Source organism: Hemibagrus wyckioides, linkage group LG09 (assembly GCF_019097595.1).
Source record: "Hemibagrus wyckioides isolate EC202008001 linkage group LG09, SWU_Hwy_1.0, whole genome shotgun sequence".
Classification (NCBI taxonomy): Eukaryota; Metazoa; Chordata; class Actinopteri; order Siluriformes; family Bagridae; genus Hemibagrus; species Hemibagrus wyckioides.
This window is the reverse complement of record NC_080718.1, coordinates 25,402,183-25,428,156: the sequence shown is the minus strand read 5'-3', so window position 1 is coordinate 25,428,156 and position 25,974 is coordinate 25,402,183. Positions and strand designations below refer to the sequence as shown.

Below are 25,974 nucleotides of genomic sequence, written 5' to 3'. Positions count from 1 at the left end.
TTCGGATTTGAGCACCAGTGTCGCAGTAACTTCAGCTACACGATCTGTAACATACGCGTTTACGATCCCTGAGTCTCTGTAAGGATTTAGCCGACTGTGTTCATTTGTATAGAGCATGGGCTTATACGCTGGAGGTTACGTGTCTACAGAGCAGGTTCCCTACTTAGAACCCATAGCGTTTTGAGCGAAAACCTTTCTCCTAATGGTTGCAGAGTCTTCTAATCACAACACTGACCTTTTTAGAAAACAGTTGTGCCTGTAAAAAAGGTGCGCTATAATTGGATTAAAACGCAGTTCTCCAGCGCATTAGCATTAGTTTTATGTTTTTCTGTAGAATGGCCTGCCAAAGTGGCATCCAGGCAGAGCAATTAAGCTAAACGTTAACTGGAACCGAAACGACTTCCTTGTGTTTCGATGAGGTATGTGGGTGTGTGTGTGTGTGTGTGTTTGTGGTACTTGTTCCTGTTGTGTGTCTTTCTCAACATCCTGTTTGAAGCCATCACTCAGGTCTTTTGCAGGAAAGAGGCAATTAATTTGCTGAAGTGTGTGCGTGTCTAATATTCTCTGAATGAGACATGATGAATTGTTCGTTGGAACCAAAAAATGAACGGGCCCAAATGACCGGGTGTGCTGTGAGGTGGTCAGAGGTCAGTCTGGTCATGGAACCACCCGCTCTTCTAGCTACTACGAACTGCTTTTTGTTCTTTTCTCGTTTCCTTCTGTTATTATGTTGTTTCTTTAGCTGTTTGATTACAAGCGCCGCTTAGGTTTTGTTTTTACGTTTTCTCGAAACCGCTTAGCTGTCAGATTGCAAGTCTGATTGGGTTTGCTGTGTGGTTAAATGTTTGGAGAGAGAGCAAGAGAAAGAGAAGGAGCAAGAGAGAAAGAAAAAGAGAGAGAGAGAAGAATGGTTCACATCACTATAGACTTGTCTCAGGCTTCACACATTTAAATCTTGAGGTAAATCTGTTTGGTGGATTCTGCACAGTGTACTGTTTTGCCCCAGCACTCACTGGCTTTCAGCGGTTTAACTTGCACACAAACACCAGATCTTAAACATTAGGACAAAACTTTCAGCTAGTTTTTGCTGCTAAACAGAGGAGCTAGCATATTACTTCATAAAAATACAGCATTCGTAAGAGGAGCTTGTCGTTTAAAGCCCTGTAGCTTTTACGGCTTGGAGGTAAAGAGAAGGCAAGTTCGATACCTTTCACGTACACTGACCTAATACACTGACCGAATAGTTCTTCATGAGCCCTTGGTTGCTGTTGTGGAAAGGACATTATTTACATTTACATTATCTACTGTCCAGTGCCATCCAAGTGAGGATGAGGTTCCCTTCTAAGCCTGGTTCCTCTCAAGGTTTCTTTCTCATATCATCTCAGGGAGGTGTATGATGATTAGCTTTCGAGATAAAAGTGCAGTGTGATCTAAGTAGCAAGGGTGTGACCGAAGCAGTACTTTCAGTCAGTTACACTGTCCTAATTCTACCCTGTGGGTCACATCCGTTGTGAATCTTCTGTGTAAATGATTTGATTAGAAACACAGATCTACAATCTGCTATCTATCACCATCACACAAATTCTTCCATCCAGGTTGTGAACACAAGTGAGAAACTCCACTCGGCTTATGTGGTATCAGTCTTTGTCTCTTGTTAGCCTTTAGCTGGAAAAACGCTGGAAATGACGCTATCAGATCCAGACATTAATGTGGAGGATTGACTTATCGAGAGTAGACAGCGTGTTGCTTGGATCTCTGGCGTTCCTGAGATTTGAGCTCACTATGACTGATGATGCTAATAATAATGACAGAAATGTTGTTAAGTTCCTCCTTGCAAGCTTAGATGCGTGTGTGTGTGTGTGTGTGTGTGTATGTATGTGATATGCCTCTCACACCTCACTATGCTGCAGATAATTGGCCCTGTATTTCCTCATGTTAAGCTCCAGTGACTTATCTGTCAATCTTCAGTGTTATTTCATCTGTGTGTGTGTGTGTGTGTGGCTGCAAGTATGGGTTAGCCAATCAGCCAGTTATGCCACACCTGGCCTTCTGATATATTTAATGTCATATATATATATATATATATATATATATATATATATATATATATATATATATATATATATATATTTAACCTTTTTAACCTTGTTATTCCTGTGTAGTCATTATAACCCCTTCATAATAAATATTACTTTGGTTACTTTACTCCTTTAGCTTTTCTCACTATGACTGTTAAAACGTTTTGTCTATGAATTCAGTCCTGGCACATCATCACACAGCTACAAGACGGTTTATTCTTCTTCAACATGCTTCTGAGAACAGCTTCTTCTCACAGCAGGAGAAGCCAAAGGGCTGTCCAGTTCCTGTTCTGTTCAACGCTGAAAGAACTGATTTTTTGGGATGATTTCACAATCATCAGACATGTGCCATGCAGTCATATTCGTCCCAGACCACCTCGAATGGATCAGTCCGTGTGTCTCTGAGACAGTGGTATCTCCCAGGACAGATGATATGACGCGATGTGAACAGGACCCCAACTCCTTCATCATTTTTTTTTTTTTTTTTTTTTTTTAGCACGCGTTGTTGGAAAACGTCTCACACAAGTAGTATCTGAAGTGAAGTATTTCTTCACTTCCTTTTCTACCTCCATATCTGATGTCCATGAGCATGTACGTGGCCTTCATGGACTTTCTTAATGCCCGGTTTTGATGTTATCTCTATCCACTGTGAAGTAAGATTTTGTTCCAGTTCCTGAGATGATGGTTATTGTGTGAAAGTCTCAGACCCCACTTCCCTTTTCACTGTACCTGAAAAACCGTTGTTGGTTTTCTAGATTGGTTTTTCGACTGGTCATGTGTGCACTATTTGTAGTAGATTTACTGAAAAATGCAGCGATACAAAACGCTCCGTATTTTCATTCTTCGCTGATACTGAAACTGATACTGCAGTGAGTAACTTGCTGGTTATTTAGTGCTAAGGCGGCATGGGGCCTGTCGTATTTCCCTCTGTTTACATTTCTAGCGATAAGCACCTCGTGCTGAGGGTTTATGTTTGATGATACAGAGTATAGACAATATATTTAATACACCAGTGTGACAGAAGGCTCTTTGATTAGCTATCATAGATACTTCTCTGTGATTAGACTTGCCACTCCTTTCCAGCTAAATGAATCATGTCCTGTTGTACACCGTTTGAGGGTTCTTAGTGTGTGTGTGTGTGTGTCTGTCTGTCTATAAATGATTTGAGAGGCATACATACAGCTCTGCCTTGTTGTGCTCTCCAAGGCAGCCACACAGTGAGACAGAACCACACTTGTGTGTGACATCTAAGGGTCTACAAAGCCTCATCTCTCTCATCTGGGAAGGTCTCAATTGCTACCAGACGTCTCAAATCATTCATATAGATTAGTCTAGTAGGTGTAAACAAGTATAGACTCTGAATCAGGCCTCTGTTTGGAAAGCATCCTGACGTGTCCACAGACCTCCTTCTGTCATTTTATCCAGTCTTTCTTCCAGCTGCTTGTAGGCTCTGATTTCCGAATGTTGTGGTCCAGCTGTGGCTGCGTGTATGCAGGACAGGAGCGGTCAACTTTCACTTCAGATCTTGGCAGTGTCACAATTTCAGAGAAATCGCAGAGAAAGATTTCCACTGGAATCCCCCCAGAGGTTGTAATTAATGGCTTCTCTACACGATCTGATTCGCTGGAACGCTTTGTCTTATTGGAAATTATATTCAGTCTGCTACAGTTAATAGTCTACATTGTGTACATTCTGGTCTTATTCCAGGATTTGCTAATGTGGTAGGAGAAATCCAGCAGAAATAATGCTGCTGTTTATGTTGTTTGCACTGGAGATTCCTAGAATGCAATGCAACGCAGTTGTTAGGGAGAATCTCTGATTTATTATTTGGTAATTTATGAGATGACTGATCTGTTTGAGTGGAGTGTACAGATGAAGAAGTGAGAACTGGACAGACTAAAGTACTACACCGGTCAAGCATAACATTATGCCTAATATTGTGTTGGTCCCCCATTTGCTGCCAAAACAGCCCTGACTGCACTGTGTATTCTGACACCTTTCTATCAGAACCAGCATTAACTTCTTCAGCAATCTGAGCAACAGTAGCTCGTCTGTTGGATCGGATCACACGGACCAGCCTTCGCACTACAAGTGCATCAATGAGCCTTGACCTCCCATGACCCTGTCACCAGTTCACCACTGTTCCTTCCTTGGACCACTTTTGATAGATACTGACCACTGCAGACCGGGAACACCCCACAAGAGCTGCAGTTTTGGAGATGCTCTGATCCAGTGGTCTAGCCATCACAATTTGTCCCTTCATCAAACTCGCTCAAATCCTTACGCTTGTCCATTTGTCCTGCTTCTAACACGTCAACTTTGAGGACAAAATGTTGACTTGCTGCCTAATATATCCCACCCACTAACAGGTGCCATGATGAGGAGATCATTAATGTTATTCACTTCACCTGTCACTTCTCATAATGTTATGCCTGATCGGTGTAAAGCGCTGGTTGCGTCATTTGTTTATGTAGAAATGACATGAAGGCTCATGCTGCATTTGTCTTGGAAGTCAGAGGTCAGAATTACACAACTTTTTATCGTCCATTTGTTCAAGCTGCAAAGGAAAAGTGTTAAATGTGGTTGCTGTGTTGATTTGATGTCACTTGCTGAACTCAGGGTTGAGGAGACCTTTCCGAGTAGTAATTTTGAGCTGAGGGAGTGTTTTCTTTTCCTAGTCAGAAATTATGCCTTACAAATTCTAGCTGATGTTGCACGAATGCTGTTGGTTCCAGTATCAGGTGGGCCAGGGTACGGCATTGTGGGCAAGGTAGGAAACTGTCACACAATTGATGAGCACATTTAGATAAGTTTATAAATACTGATACATCATTCAGGGCGGATTTTCTCTTTCAACCTGCTTATTTTCTTTCCTTAACGTCTCCCCGACCTGTAAGTAGCAGCGGTTTGTTTACGCTAGTAGAGAGCTGGTGTGAGTATTCCAGCGAGCCCTTCTACAAGGGGATTATTTGGTGTTTGGCTGCGGTCAGTAAACGAGGCCGTAACCATGTGTTTGAAATTCACTGCTTTCATCGCAAGCCACTATAACACAAGCTTCCATCCCAGACTTTTGTAAGCCACGAACAATGCGGCTTCCTCTCCCTGGAAAGCGAGCGCGATGTTCGGCTCACACGTGTGCAGTGTGCAAGAGAAACCTGCTCCAGAATGATGTGTGTGTCGAGATAGAAAGAAGAAAGGGGAGGTAAGGGTGGCGGGGCAGAAAGAACCAGACTGATAGGATGGAGAGAATACGTGTTTGGGTTTTGGGAAGAGGAGATAAGTAGGCTTGTTTTCGAAAACGGTTGCTGCATGCTTCGAGCGAACAAACATGTGCATGTGATCAGGACAGGAACAGCTGGGGAACAACTACACCGCCCTGCTCAGATACTGAAGTGTGTGTGTGTGTGTGTGTGTGTGTGTGTGCAGCTGTTTGTGTCCTTGCTGAACCCAGATCTCAGCTTTAAATGCTGGGTGGAGCCCTCTGTCCTTTTTTTTTTCCCCCAATATCCTAAACAACACAAACCTACCGCTGACCTCCTTTCTCACTGCAGGAAATTCTTCCGATTTTTGAGCTCTTTGGATCAAACACAATGTACAATTTGTTCTCTGGATTTCTGTGGATGAAAGTGTGCATTCGGTCACCAGTAAGCTCTGAGGATTATAACTGGTTTTTATTCTCTTCTTCCTTTCTCCATCATTATTCTGATTTATTAGATCAGAACAGCCAGAGCTGATCTCGTATCGTGCTCGTGTTTCGTTTCAAGTCCCTAGTTTGACGGGAAATGACAGCTGCTCTGTCTGACCCAGCTAAAAGAAAGGTTTTTCCTTCATTTCTTTAATTTTATTGGTATTTTCACCTTCATACTGCAATTACTGGGTAATGCTGATAGTATTATTATTATTATTATTAGTGTTTTGTGTGTGTCTGTCTGTCTTCATGTTGCCATGAGCCGTTTTGTCACAGGGGAAAGATGTGTGCCTGTTCCTTTCGATAAAAAAGGCGTAACTCCTCACTCGTTGTTGATCTGCACTAATCTATACCACATCATATTACAGTGATACTCCTACTAATGATGATAACATACAACGATCAGGCATAACATTATGAACACTAAGAGGTGATGATCTCCTCATCATGGCACCTGTTAGTGGGTGGGATATATTAGGCAGCAAGTGAACATTTTGTCCTCAAGGTTGATGTGTTAGAAGAGTTTGAGTCGAGTTTGACCAAGGGTCAAATTGTGATGGCTAGACGACTGGATCAGAGCATCTCCAAAACTGCAGCTCTTGTGGGGTGTTCCCGGTCTGCAGTGGTCAGTATCTATCAAAAGTGGTCCAAGGAAGGAACAGTAGAGTCATGGGCGGTCAAGGCTCATTGTGGTTCTCTGTCTATATGTATGACCCTGTGATGGACTGGCGACCTGTCCAGGGTGTACCCCTGCCTTTCGCCCAATGTGTGCTGGGATAGGCTCCAGCAGATCCCCGTGATCCTAATTAGGAATAAAGCGGGTATAGAAAATGGATGGATAGATATTTACATTTTTATTATTGTAGAATATTTATATGTTATTCTGATAAAACTCTTAATCTATTCTAAATTAAAATCTTTCTTCCTCATGTAATATGCAGTATGCATTTTTATAGAAATTAATCGGATGTCCTACAGCGATTTTTTTGAGCTTCAGCTGCTTTGTTGAAGATCTGACTGTGAGCCTGTAGCTTAAGTTTATACAGGACCTTGGTGTTAATATTCAGATCATGGTATTATACTGCATGTGGCTAATTGTACTGTAGCGTGACCTACTTAATGCCTCTTTGTTTTACACTGTGCTACAATACAGTCTGTAATATTTCAGGTTAGGATATGTTTTCTGGTGATACCGATACAGCACATGGGACCGGTGCTATCTCTAGTCATTATATATATAACTTTGGCTTTTTGTGGTTTCTCACCGCTTCTTAAACTGGCAAATAATGCAGCACTTTTAGCAGTCGCAGTTCTCGGTTGGCTTTATTTATTTAACCTGCTAAATTGGTGTCTGTGCTACAGGCGAGTTGACCTCAACTGCAGTTTTCTCTCTCACATACACTGAAAATGCACCCACCTACACATCTGTGGCTTTTTTCATCTCCGTTTAAGGCGTATCTTTGAAGAGATGCTGTACCAGCAAAGTTTCAAGAAAAGAAACCAGAAGATTTCACGCTCTTCAGAATGTCTTTTAATCAGATATTTCCTCTGTTATTTCAAAGTTGTGTGAGCAACAAACAGCATCTGTGGAAAAACATTGATGGGTCGATTCGTCTAGACAGAAGTGTGTGTGTATGTGTGTGTGATGTTAAGTGACAGTTAAGTCTGATAGCTCCATCAGTATTTACCAGCTGCAGGTCAGATGCAGGTTTCACACACACACACACAGGCATGCATCATGAACGAGACACACTAGTTAGTGTAATAAAGCACACTTTGTTTCTTTACCCTGTTCTTCCTCTCCTCCTTCTCTTTGTGCTCTTTGTTACTTTTCCTCCTCTCTCTTCCTTTAGTCTTCTGTCTTTCCTCCCAGCAACAGCAAACAGAGACTGGCTTTCTTCAGACAGCTTTTTTCTCTCTCTCTCTCTACACACACACACATGCGTGGCTGTCGAAATACATGCACACTCCTGTTGGGTGTGATACAGGAACGACTCTGAAATGAGATCACCGAATGACACGGATTCAGATTAAGGTTCGCAAAAGAGTGGGACAGAGACAGAGTGTGTCCATGGAAAAAAAAAATGCTGTTTTTATTGCTGTAAGAAATCTAGAAATAATAACATAACACGCAGCAGACCATGCCGTTATAGGAAACTAATCCACAAAGGTTTTACACTGTATTGCCAAAAGTTTTGGGACACCCCTCCAAATCATTGAATTCAGGGGCTGGGCTCGGCCCATTAGTTCCAGTGAAAGGAACTCTTAATGCTTCAGCATACCAAGACATTTTGGACAATTTCAACTTTGTGGGGTCAGTTTGGGGATGACCCCTTCCTGTTCCAACATGACTGCACACCAGTGCACAAAGCAAGGTCCATAAAGACATGGATGAGCAATGAGGATGAATTAGAGCGGAGACTCCATATTACATTTATGTGCATGTAAAGGCAGATGTCCCAGGGCCAAGCCTAACCCCTGAAAAACAACGATTTGGAGGGGTGTCCCAAAACTTTTGGCAGTATGTATGATAAGACCCGATGCAAAGCGGTGGATTGTTTTCGTATAACAGCACAGACTGGCTTGTGTTATTACACTTATAGCACCAGGATTTGCCGACAAACACAGCGTTTCATTTATTAACAAATGGCACACTTTAACGGCTTAATGTCGTGGAACGTTCTCACACTATCTCTGGCATTTTACAGACAAATCGGAAAGTGATTTTCCAGTGCAGGAAAACTTTGCGACGCACCGAGACTGCTCCACAGCACCGACATTCGAGACACCTTCCATAAATGTTAAATAAATGTCTCCTAACAAAAGACTTCACCACGTCAACAATTCTAGGTTTCACTTCGTTAAATAAATTATGATTATCCGATGATGCGAACTGCTCTGACGTACAAGTCCCTGTGAGCGAGCTGTTGCTATAAAACAATAAAATAACCTACAAGAGTGCATTTATATAAATATTTTACAGCTGGAACTCCTGTCTGAGCCGTGCAGTTTGACAGTTTGCCATGTTTCACAGCTTCTGTGGTTACATTATCTCACGACTGCTTGCAGCTTTAACCATATCGCATGAGATTTTCTTCCTGAAATGAGAATGACCGACTCGTCGTTTTATTCAGCTAACTTTCCATTCGCATTTCAGTGGGCCACCATTATACACATTAGCATTAGCAAACTAATATAGAAACCTTTTACTTAATGAACTCATGTGCCTGGTTAAACATTACATCATTCTTACTCATCATTTTTGTCACTACTGCAGTGATTTTTTTTTATTTAACTACCTCGACCCTCAACTGCGATTCAATTATGTTCTTTACTGGAACTATCGTCTGAGTGACCAGAACACAACATGTGCTTATTATGTAGATCGCTTTAAAATGCTGGCTGAGACAGGACATGAGCGAACACAGGTGGGTGAGAAGGTCAGGTTTGATTTATGACTGGTTAGATAATTACATTAGATAACTAGGTTATTTCGAGAGCAATTATTTTGGCTGTTTCTAATTCGTTAAGGTAAAGGACATTGTAAAAACAAACGCTTCAGTTAACCGTGTGTGTGTGTGTGTGTACGCTTGTGTGTGAATGAATGAATGTGTTCTCTTACTCACATGGTGCCTTGTGTCTTGCTGAAAGGGTCTGCTTGTCCTTGGTGACATCACTTCCTGTGGCACACAGACTCCTGTGTTTGGGCTGCTGCACGTGTGAGAGCTCTTTAGCTTGAATTGCAGCTTTCCCAGCTCTCCAGAGGCCCAGGCCGGACTTCCTGTCTCGCCTGATAAGGTTAATTCCGCATGTGATTGATCAGCGGGAGCTAATGAGCAGATAACCGAGGACACACCACATGGACGGAGGTGTAACCGGTGTACAGCGTGTCCTTTTCCTTCTTGGTGCTTTTTTACAGGAGTTTGTTTATTGTGTTTTACTGAAATGCAGACATATGCTAGGACAAAAAGGTAGAAGATGAGGAATTCACAAACTGTATGCACTTGTTGAAACTTGAATTCTTTCTAAACGATGAACAGCACTGTAGCTGATTGTGTGTTAAAGGATCCTGAGCGTCCCTTTTGCTTTTGGCCGCGTGTTTGAGAATATCACATGTCTGTCTTTTATTGATTTTCCTGGAAACAGCGCGAACAACCGAAGAGGAACGATGAGACAAAATATTGACTTTCTGAGTCGTTTTTCCTGTAACCAGTAATATTTTATCTATTTCCTTTAACAGTTACGCAACTGGGGGGTGTTCCACAATTATCATGTGACATTTCTGGTGGAAAGGCCGTAGGATATATTTCTCACTTTTCTTCTCAAATACTTAGGAAGCGACTGTATGTTTTTCTTGGCCTGGTTGTGTGTGTACAGGTGTGATATGTCGAACACGGTGATCATACACAATTTGTTTTTAAATAATTTATATCATGAAGTCTAATATAAATACTGCATGCATTATTTACCTGTTTAAAAAGACAACGAAAGTGTGTTCCTCAGACCTGCTAGAAGAGCTTCAGAGTGGTTGTGGTTAGGTACTGATTCTCTGGATGAACACTATTTTTCCAAAAGAGTTTTCCCTCAGCTGCTATTTTGATGATGGTAGTGGAGACACGTCGCTCCAAAATCTGTCAGTCGCCTTCATTTGGGTTGAGATCTGGTGACTGCCAAGGTCATAGCATATGATTTAAATCATTTTCATCTTCACTAAACCGTCCAACAAACCCTCATGCCACGTGTGGATGTGGGCAGAGTCTTCCTGGGCAAAATGTTTGATTGTAGGATAAAGGTGATCAGTCAGAAGAACAGTGAGACTTCCTTACAGAAGGGACACGCAGAGCCGAATTCATGACAGCAGAATAAATAAATGCTTAACAGAGCTTAACCGCATCATTTTGATTCGTATCATAATGTATATAAATTAATTGTAATTCATACAGTAATTAAATAGTTGGGCTGGGATTCAGGCATGTTGAAAGTATACACCGATCAGGCATAACATTATGACCACCTGCCTAATATTTTGTTGATCTCCCTTTTGCTGTCAAAATAGCCCCGACCCATCATGCACTGTGTATTCTGACACCTTTCTATCAGAAACAGCTTTAACTTCTTCAGCAATCTGAGCAACAGTAGCTCGTCTGTTGGATCGGATCACACGGTCCAGCCTTCACTCCCCACGTGTGTCAATGAGCCTTGACCGCCCATGACCCTGTCGCCGGTTCACCACTGTTCCTTCCTTGGACCACTTTTGATAGATACTGACCACTGCAGACCGGGAACACCCCACAAGAGCTGCAGTTTTGGAGATGCTCTGATCCAGTGGTCTAGCCATCACAATTTGGCCCTTCATCAAACTCGCTCAAATCCTTACGCTTGTCCATTTTTCCTGCTTCTAACACGTCAACTTTGAGGACAAAATGTTCACTTGCTGCCTAATATATCCCACCCACTAACAGGTGCCATGATGAGGAGATCATTAATGTTATTCACTTCACCTCTCACTGCTCAGAATGTTATGCCTGATCGGTGTATATTTTATGACAAAATGTTATTTTTATTATTCAGATAATCCCCATCATTTACAATGAAATGTTGAACTTGAGGATGAGGAAACCGTGACAATGCATGATGGTAAAAAGTCCCTGAAATAAAGAGTTGAACCGAAGCAACCGTGAATTATTGCTCATGGATTGTTAACAAATTACAACCTTTTTCCATTATTTACACAGTTAGTTGCTGCCAGTAAGTGGCCTTCACCAATAACAGCACAGTGTTTCTGACCATCCTCTGTGGACAGTGAGATCATGTTAACTGTATCAGAAGGAAGATTAGAGGTTGACAGTGTTAGCTTTCCGAAACGACATTGGCTCTGGTCGCTATACGTGTATGCAGCACCAAAATATCACTTTTGTCTGGTTTAATATCCCCAATTGTTTTCTTCCCCTCAGGATCCATGCAGCATTGATGATGAAGATGCAGCTGGCGATGAAGCTGAGGTCGAAGCTGAGGCTGACCGTCTGACTGTGTAGTGGTCATAGCTGGAGAGCCAGAATCCCCACTCACACACCTAGACACGTGCACACACGCACACACACACACACACGCACACATACACACACCGTGCCCATGTTTTCTCTCGAGCAGGAGAACATCTCCACCTCCTCCTCCACCAAAGTGCCAATTAAATACGGAGAACTCATCGTACTCGGGTAAGCTCGCAGTTCTTTTTGGTGCCCCACTGAAACACCTTCATGATAAATATTTTTTGGCGGAAAAATAATAAGTAAGCTAAACTACGCATAATCGTATTGCTGAATAGGGTTTCTGTGAACATATAGTTCTAGTACCAGTCACCTAACAGTGTGTTTTATTTCCATTCCACTGTTGAATGTGAACATTATAACTCATCAGTTAATGCGCTGATGTTAATAAATATCTAATATATTTTAAAAAACAGTCATTATGACTCTTCTACATCTATGTCCTGCTTCGCACATACCAGTGGCGCTATTAAAAAGGAAAAGTGAAGTTGTCTATATTTGTCACATATACATTACTGCACAGTGAAATTCTTTCAGGGTTTGAGGTCAGAGCGCAGGGTCAGCCGAGCTAGGGTGGGTTGGGGGCCGTGTTTAAGGGCGTAACGGTGGCAGCTTGGCGGTGCTGGGGCTTGAACCCTGATCTTCCGGTCAATGTCTCAGAGTCTTAACCACTTGAGCTGCCACTGCCCCCAACAGTGTGTTTGTTTTATTTGTGGTATATCTGTATCTGGTACAGCCGAAACAACGTCCGTTTTGTACTGTACTGTAAATGAGCTTTGCCTGGTGACCTACATTTAAAGCATGTAGCCGATGCCCTTATCCAGAGCACTTTGTGGTCTCAGTCAACATACAGCCTATTGCTAGTTTACTAGGTCAGGGGCTAAGAGTAGCATCAGTCTAAAGCCTTGTTGGTGAGGAGAGTATGAACAGAGTATGCTTGGTGTAGAGGTAGCCTGGGTGCCAATAGCATAGAATGTCTTTCTTGTATCATTGAGATGGTGGGCTAGAGGTTCAGAGGGAGTGTTGTGCAGAACAAAGTGTGGTGAGTCCTCTAAGGTCACTGGGCACTCGTCCATTTTTGACTTTGTAGACAAGTGTCGGTCTTTTATATCTAATGCAGGCAGTTACAGGAAGCCAGTGGAGGGAGCGTTGCAATGGGGTGGTGTGGGAGAACCCGAAGAGGTTTTAACAGGTCATTCAGGTCAGATAGAGCTCAGAGGCAGACCTGCCCATGACAAGGGACTAAACAAGCACCTGAGTTGCCTCTGTGGAGAAACAGCCAGATGCTATAAAAGAGAACCTGGGAGTTTAGCAAAGGACAGTTGGTTGTCAAGGTTCCATGCAATGACAAAAGAAGAGATCTGATCATGGGGATATGTTTCCAGGGATGTACAACATCTCAGGCTTCCCTGGGTTTCAGTTGCAGATGATAAGATGCGTGCCGGACATGCTGAGATCCATGCAGCAGCATGAACAGTGGTACGAAAAGCCATGTGAGGATATGACCTCACTCAAAGAGCAGGTATAAGATTCCAAGGCTAATGTGGATGGACAGGTGAGTCTAGGGATTGGCTGCATGAATGTCTTCTGAAAGGTCAAGGATGATGAGGACTGATGACATTTTATGCGGCGTTTGCTGCTTTGAAGTCAGATTGGTTTGGTTCTCGGAGTTCACTCTGGGTGAGACACAGAGACCGTTGAATGCAAACAGTACGCTTAACAGTGTATTATATAAAAGAGAGAAGAGGTCGGCATGTTGCTGATGTCTGACAGTAATATAGAGTGGTTTTCTTCAGGATGGGAATAACCCTTGCTGTCTTGAATGCAGCTGAGACTTGCCCAGATGTGTAACCTAAACTAGCAATGCTTAGCTTGTGCATATTACTTTGGCAAACTGGTGCATGCTAGCATTTTTACAATGTGCAAAAGTGCATTATTTTTAGAATAATTAAATATGGTATGGTGGAAGTTCAGTTATTTATATACAAATATATATATATATATATATATATATATATATATATATATATATATATATATATATATATATATATATATATATATATATATGGAACTCTAGGACATGGGCTTCGGGGAATTTCAGAAGCTCAGTACTCTAGTACATGGGGATGGTGGTATTTATGAGACTCGGTGCTCTTGCACATGATGCTGGGGGGGGTATTTCTGAAGCTCAGTACTCTAGTACATGGGGATGGTGGCATTTATGAGGTATTTATTCATTTATTTATTTATGCTCTTGTACATGATGCTGGGTGGAATTTCAGAAGCTCAGTACTCTAGTATGTGGATGGGGGTATTTATGAGACTCGGTGCTCTTGCACTTGATGCTTGTGGAGGGGCGGTATTTCTTAAGCTCAGTACTTTAGTATATGGGGTGGGGGTATTTTTAAAGCTCAGTTCTTTAACACGGGTATTTTTGCACCTCTGTACCATATTATATGGTGTCGAGGGCTATTTATGAGCCTCTGAACTTTATGACCCAGGGATCGTGGAAGCTGGGGGTATCTGTATTGTACTACATGGTCCAAGTTAATCTTTTGGTGTAACAGACACCATATGTAGTGTCTCGCACTTTCTTTGTTGCAACAGTGAAGAAAAACCTCCTGATTACTGTTCTGTTCTTCCATCAAGCAAGTCTTCCTCTTCCAATGTTCCACTGCTCCCTTTGTGCTTTCCTTGTTCCATACTTCAGGCAATATTGAAATTCTTTCTTTCTTCTTGGTTTCTTTGTTTCCAGTGAACATGATGAGCAGTCCTATGCATAATAACACATGAGCCGCACCACAAAAATTCCCTGTTCACCATGACTCACCAGGCTTGTCCGGGAATCCTGCAATATTTTATTGTCCTGCTTCTTTCCATCACTCGCTCCATCCCTGGAGGCCCAGGACAAATTTTTTCCATGATTACTTGATAGTCGGTTTCAGCTTTAGCCTCTGCTTTATACACATGGACATCAAGTTGAATTCTCAGTTCTGACTGATCCTGAAGGTGTTTAATGTTTTATAAAGCAGCTGTGCCAGTAGTGCAGCAGTAGGGACGTGCATCACGGATGCCCACACAATAACGAATGGATTATGCAACACGGTGTATAATCTTTTATAAGATGACGCTTTCTGTTAGGAGTGGTTTATTTAATATTTATGGAAAGAGTCTCGGATGTCTGCTCTTTATAACAGGATCTTTTCTGACAGAGGAAAGGCTTCAGGACAGTGGACTATATGGCACTCTCTGGTTTTTCAGTAACATTATGAGCTCTTTTATAGGACAGTTTATAGCTGCTCTGATATAAGCGATAACAAGAACAAACTTATTTTGTGGATATTCCGCTGCATTAAATATCAATAAACAGATAAGGAGTTTGATATGTTATTTATTAGTTCATGGAAAAGTCTAACGAGTGGTGCTGTGGTGTAAGAGGAATAAAATACACACAGTTAGAGGAAAATAATGAACTCTGGTTGTGGTTACAGTAGCATCGCTTTACACTGCGCTGCATCCCACTTATTTTCCTCTAACAGCACACTCCAAGTGTTTTACTCCTTGTATAATCCATTAATGCAAACTGAGACAAGTCCATTTTAAGTGTTTAACTTATCAGTGGCTCAGTTTTAGATTAGGCGGTAAGGTTCAGATCAGGACATGAAGTGTAGCGATCATTATTAAAACCCAGTAAATAAAATCGATCAGCAGATGATTACGGTCTTTTCCTTTCATGAACCGTGACCTTCTTCTGGACAGGACAGTTTCTATTATGCAAATGCAGCCCCAAACTGCTGTCCATCAGGAGACCACAACAGGTGTAACACATATAGCACACAGACCCCATGTATGCTGTGAGCTGAAGTGTATCTATACCTGGAAAATGGCACACGCCTTATGATTGCTACGAATCCCCAGTATCCGTCAAGCAGAAGAGTGTGTGCTATAGCGTCACCCTTTAGGAGATCACACACACTCTGAGGTCTTTTCACTGACACGTTGATTTAGCTCAGCGGCGCGTTGAATGGAGGCATCGATTTTATTTCAGCGAACATCCATCAGAAGCTCGGGAGCGAACGGGTTGTACTCATATGAAGTGATGTGCTTTATCCTCTGTGCGCTGAAGGCATTTTTATTCCAGGACCACACACACACACACACACACACACACAGATGTGCTTGTTTGGCTAAAGCTCTCGGGAGCGGCTTTGCAAGAACATTAGTTTTTGTTTAGCTATTGCTTTCTGTGCAGACAATAGCCATGATTGCTCTGGCGTTTATGTTTGTGGGCCACACGTGAGCACAGAGCAGGTATTAAAGTCTGTGCTACACATTCTCAACCCTGGCAGACGTCTGGGGAGCTCTTTAAACGCAGAGCAGTAAATCTCTCACCCTTAGCATAGGATTCATTACACTTTTATCCAACACTCAGTGGTCAAGGCCTGTATCATCTCATTTTCCACTTTATTGATTTTAGTCTCAGGAAAGATGCGACGGGCCGGCTGTGCTTTACAGCAAGCGAAGTTGTCGTGTGCCTAGCTCTGCATCTGCGTCATTACATCTGTGCATTATTAATGATTTATAGATGCTTTTGTAGTTAATATGCTTGTGTGTATGTGCACAGGTACAATGGCTCTCTCCCGAACGGAGACCGCGGGAGGCGGAAGAGCCGCTTTTCTCTCTTCAAGCGCCCCAAAGCAAACGGAGTCAAACCCAGCACTGTCCACATAGCCTGCACACCACAAGCAGCCAAGGTACGAACACACACACACACAGCTCTGTACATGTACATACCATAAAGACACAAGTTAGAGCCACAAATATGCAGCTAAACATTGATCAGCCTGTCATTTAATGCTGCCATGAGCAGAATGAGCATTAGAGATAACTGTATCATAGCTTCATCAAAAGTTTATCAAAAGATTTATTTTATTTATCTTACCCTGACAAATCTGCAGAAGACACCTAAATGAAGGACACGTTAATAGTATTCAGTTAGATTTGTCTCAAGGTACACATGCGTTCGCACACTAGCACAGGATGTAGGCTCTCTCGCACCTTTGTTGCCTCACACATCTGGATGCGCTTGAGCTAGCAAACGATTCCTGTGCCTCTCTCTTCCTTTTCTCGGCTCCGAAACCGCACCACATGCAACAATCGGGCGCCGGGTGCGTTCGTGCTTCCCAAGCTAATAAATCCGAACTGCGAACGCCTAGCACACGTTTTCAAAGAAGCAAACTTCATCTGCAAGTCATCAGTAAATGTGCTGCAGTCAGATGAAGTGTTAGTCCCGTTCAAAATGAAAATAATTGTCATGACCCAAACCAAGATGTGTTTGTTCTTTCTTTTTTTTATTATTATTTATTACACACTGGAGGGTTCAAATTTACAAGAAAAGGACGCTTATATTAGAAAATTGAAAAATAAAAATGTTTGAAATGTAATTGTGTGCTAAATTGAAATACGTATAGCTGAACAGATGCATGAACATTTTGTCCGTGTTTTATGTATTATGAAAAAGCTGCAAGCTCCCGTTCACTTTTGCCTACATTAGCCTTATAACTCTAGCACAAAATTTTAAGGTGTTGCAGCGTTCGGCTGCTCTCTGTTCGGAGTCGCCATAGCAGATCGTTTGTTTCGATTTGGCACAGGTTTTACGCTGGATGCTCTTCCTGAAGCAACCCTCCCGCTTAATCCAGGCTTGGGACCGACACTGAGAGCTAACTCTTCAGTGGCTGGGTTAGCGCCATGCCCCGGAATCGAACCCGGGCCGATGCAATGAGAGCGCTGGATCCTGCCGCCAGGAAGCTTTAGCGCAAAAGTGCACTTCAGATACCGAACGTGTCACGGCTATGCAGATACAGTTAGGGAATGCTAGTCGAAATAGAACTACATTACAATCGTGCCCAATTAAATTCCCAAGGTATAGCGAGTGAGAAAAACGACATTCTCTTAAATTTGTCTTTTTAAACAGCACAGTTCAGTATGATGTAGGTGCTACATCTGATAGCTGCATACTTCATTCATGTGTGTTCTGTTTTTAGAAAGTAATAAATATGCTGTATCTATGTCTGCTTCAATCTCTGTGAAACAGAGCCAACGTGGTTCATATGCTTTTGATTTCTTATAGGTTTTTTCGCTCATTTCTTTCACTCCCACCTCCTCTTTTGCACTCTCTCTCTCTCATTCTGACTCTTTTCTCTCTCACTTTCTCTGTAATTTCTCTCATCCTCATATCTTTCTAACTTTCATTCTTTCTCTCTCAATGTCATCCTTCATATTCAAACCCGTTCTGTCTTCCTTTTTATTTTCTCTTTTTCGTTCTCTCTCTCACACTCTCTCTCTCTCTCTGTCATTCTTCTGCTCCTTTATAACCCCTTTTCTGTCTTTCCCTCATTTTAGGCCATAAGTAACAAGGACCAGCACAGTATCTCCTACACTCTTTCCCGAATTCAGACCGTGGTGGTAGAGTACAATCATGACAGCAATACAGACATGTTCCAGGTACACACACACACACACACTATTACAGACCTTAATCTTTACATACCAAGTAATGATTATTAATGAATTGCATTAAATGTCAAAAATAAAGGCTGTGATGAAACCAAGCTTCTAGTACCAGATGTTCATAAAATGCCTGCTGTGTTTTACGGCTTCTCTCTGAACTGCGGAGGTTTGGTTTAAATTTGCACACGGTCAAAGGAAGAGTGGAGTATCCCTAAACAGGCCTTCTCCATCTGGTTTAATCCAGTACATGGTTCTTTATAACTGTAATCAAGGCCGTTGTTTTAAACTCCCACTGTGGTACTGGGTGGAGAACAATGTGCGACTGTGCAAGTGTTTGCTTTGGTTTTAAAATAAGCCAGGCAAGGCGAGTCATTTGTAGTAACACACACACACACACACTCATACAAGATAGGAAGGGCAGGGTGTAAAACGTATTTCCTTTCCATTATAAGAAAATAATACACTCCTTTTTGGAAAGTAAATCTAAAAAGAGAGGCGTTAATTGCAGTTGTCAAAATCTGTCTGGCTCTCCGCGTCCTCAGATCGGCCGATCCACAGAAAGTCCGATAGATTTCGTGGTGACGGACACCATCCCCGGAAGTCAGAGCAACTCCGACACGCAGACCGTACAAAGCACCATCTCACGCTTCGCCTGCCGCATCATGTGCCAGCGAACCCCGCCCTACACGGCCCGCATCTACGCCGCCGGCTTCGACTCCTCCAAAAACATCTTCCTTGGGGTAAGGAGACACTGAAAAAGACAGACTGCCAGAAAAAGGCAGCCGTTGTCATCAAACATGTTGAAGTTGTTTTAAGGGAAGTGTCTCCCGGGCCCTTTCACAGTGCATGTAACGTCTAATAGAGTCAGCGCTGGAATGAGCTCAGGGTCTCCGGGTTAGTCCTCACTCACCAGATGTGACAGGTTTCTCATTTTGCCCTGGATGGAACGGAGGAATTGTGCTGGTGGAAAGTGTGCACTTGGGGCATCTTTAGGATAATGGGCCTAGTCAAGGACACACAGGCTTTTAAATACACTTATAACTTAAACTGCAGGGCTTATCTGAGTTCTGAGCTCGTAGCTGAAACATTCATTTATACGTTAAATATTTGAAAGTGTGTTGTGACATGGAACAGTATTATCAAGGTATAGTACGGCTGCTTTAACCCTGATGTATTGGCTGTGAGGGGGGTAAGATAACAGCTTTAATGTAGGCCAGAACAGGAACTTACTCATCTCTTGGACTTTCCACAGCATTAAATCTCACTCTAAACCGGTCAAAAGAGCGATGTGTCATTTATTAACAAATGAAACATTGTCGTCTTTGGCAAATCGCTGTGCTATGAGTGGAATAATACACACCTGTCTGTGCGGTTAGAAAATAATATCTCACATCTCACCCCCCATCTTTTAACAGCACAGTCTTTTATGTTATTCCTTATCTATTATACAACATGATTATAAAGGCTAAATAATAAAAAGTATGTCGTGTTTCAAAGTCAGCTAAACGATTGTAGTAATCAACTCGTCGAGCAAAATAATCGAGCGTGATTACCATTTAAGGTTTTAATCATGCAGCCCTGCTCAATATAGGATTTTGTCCTGATTTTAAAAACCGCCATGCTGTGGCCAGTCTCGCTTGCTGCTGTGGCTCTTAATGTAACATGAGGAGATAACAGTAGGTCCCGTTCCTGAACACAGCAGGAGGCCAGCTTTTTCCAAAGGGGATCTGATGACACGCTGCTTCTGCAGAGTGAGATTATGTAACCATATAATGGTGTGCTTCTCGAAGTCTGTCACTTGGGAAAGATTAGATATTTTTAAAAAAATAAAATACTAAGGATCGTGGTGTATGCTGTGTGTTGCTGTCCGTCACTGTGGGGTTTAATGTTTTGTGTGTGTTTAAACTGCATAACACTATTCTCCCAGAAAACCACCACATTTGTGCTGCCTGTGTGAGTAATGTCTATGAAATAAATACATTTTTAACCGAATCTCTCGTCCTCCAGGAGAAGGCTGCAAAATGGAGAACGTCAGACGGGCAGATGGACGGCTTAACGACGAACGGCGTGTTGGTGATGCACCCTCGTAATGGCTTCACCGAGGACTCCAAACCCGGCGTATGGAGGGAGATCTCGGTGTGTGGCAACGTCTTCACACTTCGGGAAACGCGATCCTCGCAGCAGCGCGGCAAAATGGTGAGATTTCACACACGCGTGCCCGAACACTGCACTGCAACTTTGTGTAAATCAGGCCGTCACTTAACGTGCTGCGTGTCAATTACAGTCATCTGCAGGATCTCGCGTACACACACACACACACACACACACACACACAGACTGAAAAAACTTGTGAAAATGATTCACTTTCATATCCGAGCACAGTTATCGGCTCATCTTCTCCACAACTGCAGAAGCCTCATGATCTCATGGTGCACACTTACTCAGACATACACACTAGCTGGAAAAGTGTCCTGCGTCAATCATCTTGATCACGTGTAGTCTGTTCTGGTTAAGCTTTTAAAGATTGCAAATCAAAATTTTATCAAGCGCCTATGTTTATTAAAGGCTTCCAACAGCAGCAGCCTCTTTCTGAGATGCGTGGTGTGTTAAATGCGCTTGAGTTTTTTATTGAAGGACATTTTGTTGTTGTTGTTTTGTCTTCCGAATGCTGTTAATTAGGACCAAGACTTATTCCTTTCGTTCCATCCTCAAGCCTGGTTTGTGCTCTGAGAATCATCTAGCTATCAGTTAGGCCACTCTATAGAAAATGTATGTGCTGAATTAACAATGTCTAAAGCTTCCTACGCTGCAAACTACATTATAGATGGCTATAAATATAGCGCACATAACAGAGCGCAAACAAACAACACTTGCATAAACCTTTTTCAAATCCAATTCCAGTCTTTTCAATTTGATCAAACTGATATTTTCATACTTCATTTACACTGATCAGGCATAACACCGATCAGCAGTGAGAGGTGAAGTGAATAAGACTGATGATCTCCTCATCATGGCATCATGGCACCTCATCATGGCACCTGGCTCCTCATCATGGCACCTGTTAGTATATGATATATTAGGCAGCAAGTCAACATTTTGTCCTCAAAGTTGATGTGTTAGAAGCAGGAAAAATGGACAAGTGTAAGGATTTGAGCGAGTTTGACGAAGGGACAAATTGTGATGGATAGACCACTGGATCAGAGCATCTCCAAAACTGCAGCTCTTGTGGGGTGTTCCCGGTCTGCAGTGGTCGGTATCTATCAAGTGGTCCAAGGAAGGAACAGTGGTGAACCGTTGTTCTCCACAAGGCTCATTGATGTATGTGGGGAGCGAAGGCTGGCCCGTGTGATCCGATCCAACAGACGAGCTACTGTTGCTCAAATTGCTGAAGAAGTTGATGCTGGTTCTGATAGAAAGGTGTCAGAATACACAGTGCAGGACGGGTCAGGGCTGTTTTATCAGCAAAAAGGGGACCAACACAATATTAGGTCATAGGCATAATGTTATGCCTGATCAGTGTATTTTGCTGGTCGTTATCATGACCTAACACCTAGAAACGTTGACCAGTTGTCCCTAAACACTGTAAGAAACAACTCCATGGTGTTGAAGTATAAGGAAAGAGTTCTTCCCAATTAACTGACAAAAAATAAGCGTACATAATCTAAGGAATTAAACATTGTGTAGGATGCCAAGTTGATTGATAAATGGTTTATATCGTTAACACTATACAAGCTGTTTGGGTTAAAGACCCTTTTTTGTTGCCAGTTTGTTACACTAATCCAAACACCTACCACGCCAGTCCATGGAGTGCTTAGACAGTTGCGTCTACTTGGGAACATAGAGCTGGAAATATAGAGGTTTTGGCATGCCGCGTCCCAGGGTAGGACCTCATCAGAAGGCCTGACTCCGTCTCCCATCCGTATCCTGCACCAAGTGGAAAGTTGGCCTGAGCGTTGGAAGTGTTTAACAGTTTGTGTTTGGCTCTCACCTCACACCCTTTTTAGCCCATCAGCAGTCCTTATGTCTGTCTAGCTCCTGCCCCGGTTACTGTGGGACGCTGTTACTATAGTAACCGTCCACACAAGACCGTGTGTGTGTGTTTGTGTCTTTCTCCGAGCAGCTCCGTATCTCTGTAACGTGACGCTGTAAGATGATCAGCAGCTGATCTGCTAAGTGCGTCAGACAGAACAGCCAGTCTGGGTTTTCTCTCCTTCTATCTGTCTGTCCATCTGTCTGTCCATCTTTTTTTTGCTCCCTGTTGCTGTGAAGGATGAACATCTTTGTTCAGGTCATTCTGAAGAAATACACCCACTGTTAGAGGAGGTGTTATTATTGGGGGGGATTAAAAGTCTGGTAAAAGGGGAGATGGAAGCACACACACACACAGGGCTCCACAATAATCAGTCTTATTACCTTCAGAGCAAACACACTTGCAGGTATTGCTTCTGAGAAGGCTGACCGTTAGCCAGGGTTTGACTTAATGTTAGCAAGAGTTTGTTTAAGCTTTATAAAAATGTTTTTGATAATAAAATAAATCATTTGATGGTATGTTCAGCAAGACAGAGATTATTTTCAGTGTAATACCTGTCATTTGTGGTGACTAGTCCCAGACTTCATGTTCTTAAATAGTATTTGATCTCAATGCATTTTAATTATAGGGATGGAAAAATAATTGCTTCTTAGATGAGGAAAGGAAAGGAAAGATGGTGCATTTGTGAGTGAAGCAGCCAGGCCAGATTTATATGTAAGGAAAGTTTTTTAAAAAGTATTTCCATGCAGAAGTTACAAACTGCTTGTGACTGAAATCATAAAGAGATGAGAGATTCTCACATCACCCATACTTCATTACAAATGAAGACTCAACGCTTTCAGGTATCAGCCATCTTAGTACTTAAGCATGGGTGTTAATGTTGCCGTCTGAGTATATCTGAAGATTTCTCTATCACTGTAATTCTTGGGATGCATTATACCATTGTCTGGTAAAGCTGAATCTCTTTAGCTTTATCTCATACACACACACACACACCAAAGCACAATGGCTGCTAAGCATCAATCAGCATTTGATCAAGTTATAGAGCTTGTATACGGAGGACTGTAGACGTAGTGCAACATAAAGCATCTCTCTGGATGTCTTCACCTAGTTCTACAGTAACGTTAATCAATTTAAAGGAGATGTCACGAACATGTCAGTGGTCCATCTTTCAGGATTGACTGGTTCCCAGTGGCACAGTAAGAAACCCAGTTTGATTTAATAACACAAGACAATAATGAAAATTATTTTATTTTACCCTCTCGCTCTCTCAGTCCTAGACTGCTGAAGAGATCAGTGTGAAAATGTCACCACATGTCAGTTTAAGTGCAGTAGATCAGTGCATGGATAGCCTACAGGTCACCATGAGATAGCTGTGGATGGTCCCACACAGACACCATGAAGATGGCTGTGAAGGTTTAGCAAGAAGGTACTTGCTAACAATCACTGTAGAGTTGATAACTTCACGTATCTACGATAGACTCAGTAGGTAAAACTCTGCTTATATTCACGTTCCTTTCAACACACTTGACCCTAGTATAGAGTTATAGAGGAGAAATGAGTTATAATCGCACTTCAGCTCTCATCCAAATGAGCATAGGCTCCCTTTTGAGTCTTTTGTCTCACCACAGTCATCTCTGTCCTGCTCATTACGGATAAATTTCCACATTGACCAGGGGACTGCTGTGGACAGAACCACTTGGAGACTATAACACCGTCACAAAACTGCTGATGCATCGGTCAGCTTGCGACAGCAAGGAATTAATGAACTCAGAAACTACACTGACCTAATAGTTTCTCATGAGCCCTTGATTGCTGTTGTATGAAGGACATTATTTATTAACATTTACATTATTCACTCAAATGAGGATGAGGTTCTTTCAAGGTTTCTTCCTCATATCATCTCAGGGAGTTTTTCCTCACCACCGTCGCCTCAGGCTTCTCATTAAGGATAAAATAGTTACTTAATTCTTTATAAAATATTTTTCCCTCCATGTTTCTATACTTCTGTAAAGCTGCTTTGAGACCTGTGTCCATTGTTAAAAGCGCTATACAGATACATTGAATTGAACTGAGTTGTAAAGCTGCCTTGTGACAATTGAGTTCATTTTAATAGGATAGGGCTGGTGTGTAAATCATTCAGGTGATTTCTCTACTTACAGACGTCTATTCCACCTGGTGATATGAATCAGTGCATTCACCAAAACGCTCTCCCCAAACTGAATTGCTCTCTCCTGCTCTAGAAGCTGTTAAAGTCTGAGTTTGTGTTAATGAAGGCCAAACGCTGGCCACATCAGACAGACCAGACACAGAAATAGACTACAGAACCCCTTTCAGCCTTACGAACTGGTGATCATAACGCTCTTTAATGAGGGCCCAGTGCTGGCTCATGGCTGTGTGATAGCACCTCCACAAGAAACTGTTCAGCTTTGGAAAACTGCTTTAGCCACATTACACAGACGCTGTGTTTAAACCAGGTTAGGCCCTGACCAGCGTTAACACAAGAAAACATCTAAACTGGTTAGTGGAACCCACAGTGGTTTATGCCACCCTGGCTGTGTGTGTGTGTGTGTGTGTGTGTGTGTGTGTAATGGAGACCCAGTGCTGTGGTAAACGAATACAATGGCCTGGCTGTAATGGAAGCCTGACGCTGGCTAAACTTTGACTAAATGCCATGCCATCTGAGCTTGAGGTTATTGAGCTGAGGATCTCGAGAGACTATTGCGTAATTTAACTGTAATTTTATGTTCATCTTTCAGACGAGTTACACCGTCAAGTTCCCGCACCCCCTTTTGAATGAAGTATTGAAATCCTCATCCCCCTTTTTTTGCTGCGTTTACCATTGTCTGTTTTTCCCCCCTAAATGTTTTTGAATGTTTTTTAATGTAATATGAAAACAAATTTTAATAACCTAGCTTTATAAATGACTGAGTGTCTTATAAACAGAGCGACTAGCAATAAACCCCTGAGGCTCATTACAGTATTTTGCAGCTTGAACTCCTTATCGATGATTGATCGTATACTGTAATTTCAGTGTTTGCGCTGTAGTCACACTTTAATCCTATTTCTATTTAAATTAAAGGATACAGCTGCTAATTATGGGGGGAAATTAATGCTGTGTTCAGAGAGAACCCAAGTTAGTGTGTGTATATTAGATTTGTGTGTGTGTGTGAGGGAAAAGGTGGTGCTTGTAATTTATTGCACAATGCCACACAAACAAAGAGAAGCACACATGCTCGCATGTAGCGTCAAGACGTGTATCTAAATAGCCTACAGATATATTTGTGTGTGTGTGTGTGTGTGTGTGTTTGTGTACACTAATCAGACATTTTAATTAGACGTGAGGCTTGTCTCTCTTGCATATTAACAGAATTCTGCCTGTATACCCAAATAAAGCCTGTTACATGTACACGAGTAAATCATCCATCAGGCTCCTGGTGTTTGTGTTGTGTGAACGCTGAGAGCTGGAGTATATCGCCCTCTGCTGGCTGAACTTCATCAGTTCTGTCGATGCTTGTTTTCCTTGATGCTCAGGGTTTTCAGCACTAAGAATAAAATATCCTTACTCACAGTGTGAGCTCGACACTTTTATTTTAGTTTTGCAGAAATCCTTTATGG

At 42.2% G+C, this 25,974-nt stretch overlaps 1 protein-coding gene across 3 annotated transcripts in view; it reads left to right on the top strand.

Annotated features, from left to right (window-relative positions):
• The window catches only part of peli1b (pellino E3 ubiquitin protein ligase 1b), a 45,606-nt gene that overhangs the window by 15,929 nt on the left and 3,703 nt on the right, over positions 1-25,974 (top strand). Inside the window, exons 1-6 of one of the 3 annotated variants that reach the window (XM_058398890.1) lie at positions 5,702-5,722; positions 11,721-11,981; positions 16,441-16,570; positions 18,219-18,320; positions 18,869-19,066; positions 20,334-20,522. In XM_058398890.1, coding sequence (XP_058254873.1) covers positions 11,899-11,981; positions 16,441-16,570; positions 18,219-18,320; positions 18,869-19,066; positions 20,334-20,522 — 702 coding nt within the window. In that variant the 5' untranslated portion in view covers positions 5,702-5,722; positions 11,721-11,898. Of the gene's footprint in view, positions 1-5,701; positions 5,723-11,720; positions 11,982-16,440; positions 16,571-18,218; positions 18,321-18,868; positions 19,067-20,333; positions 20,523-25,974 lie in introns of those variants that run through there. The other 2 variants (XM_058398888.1, XM_058398891.1) reach the window with 2 other exon arrangements.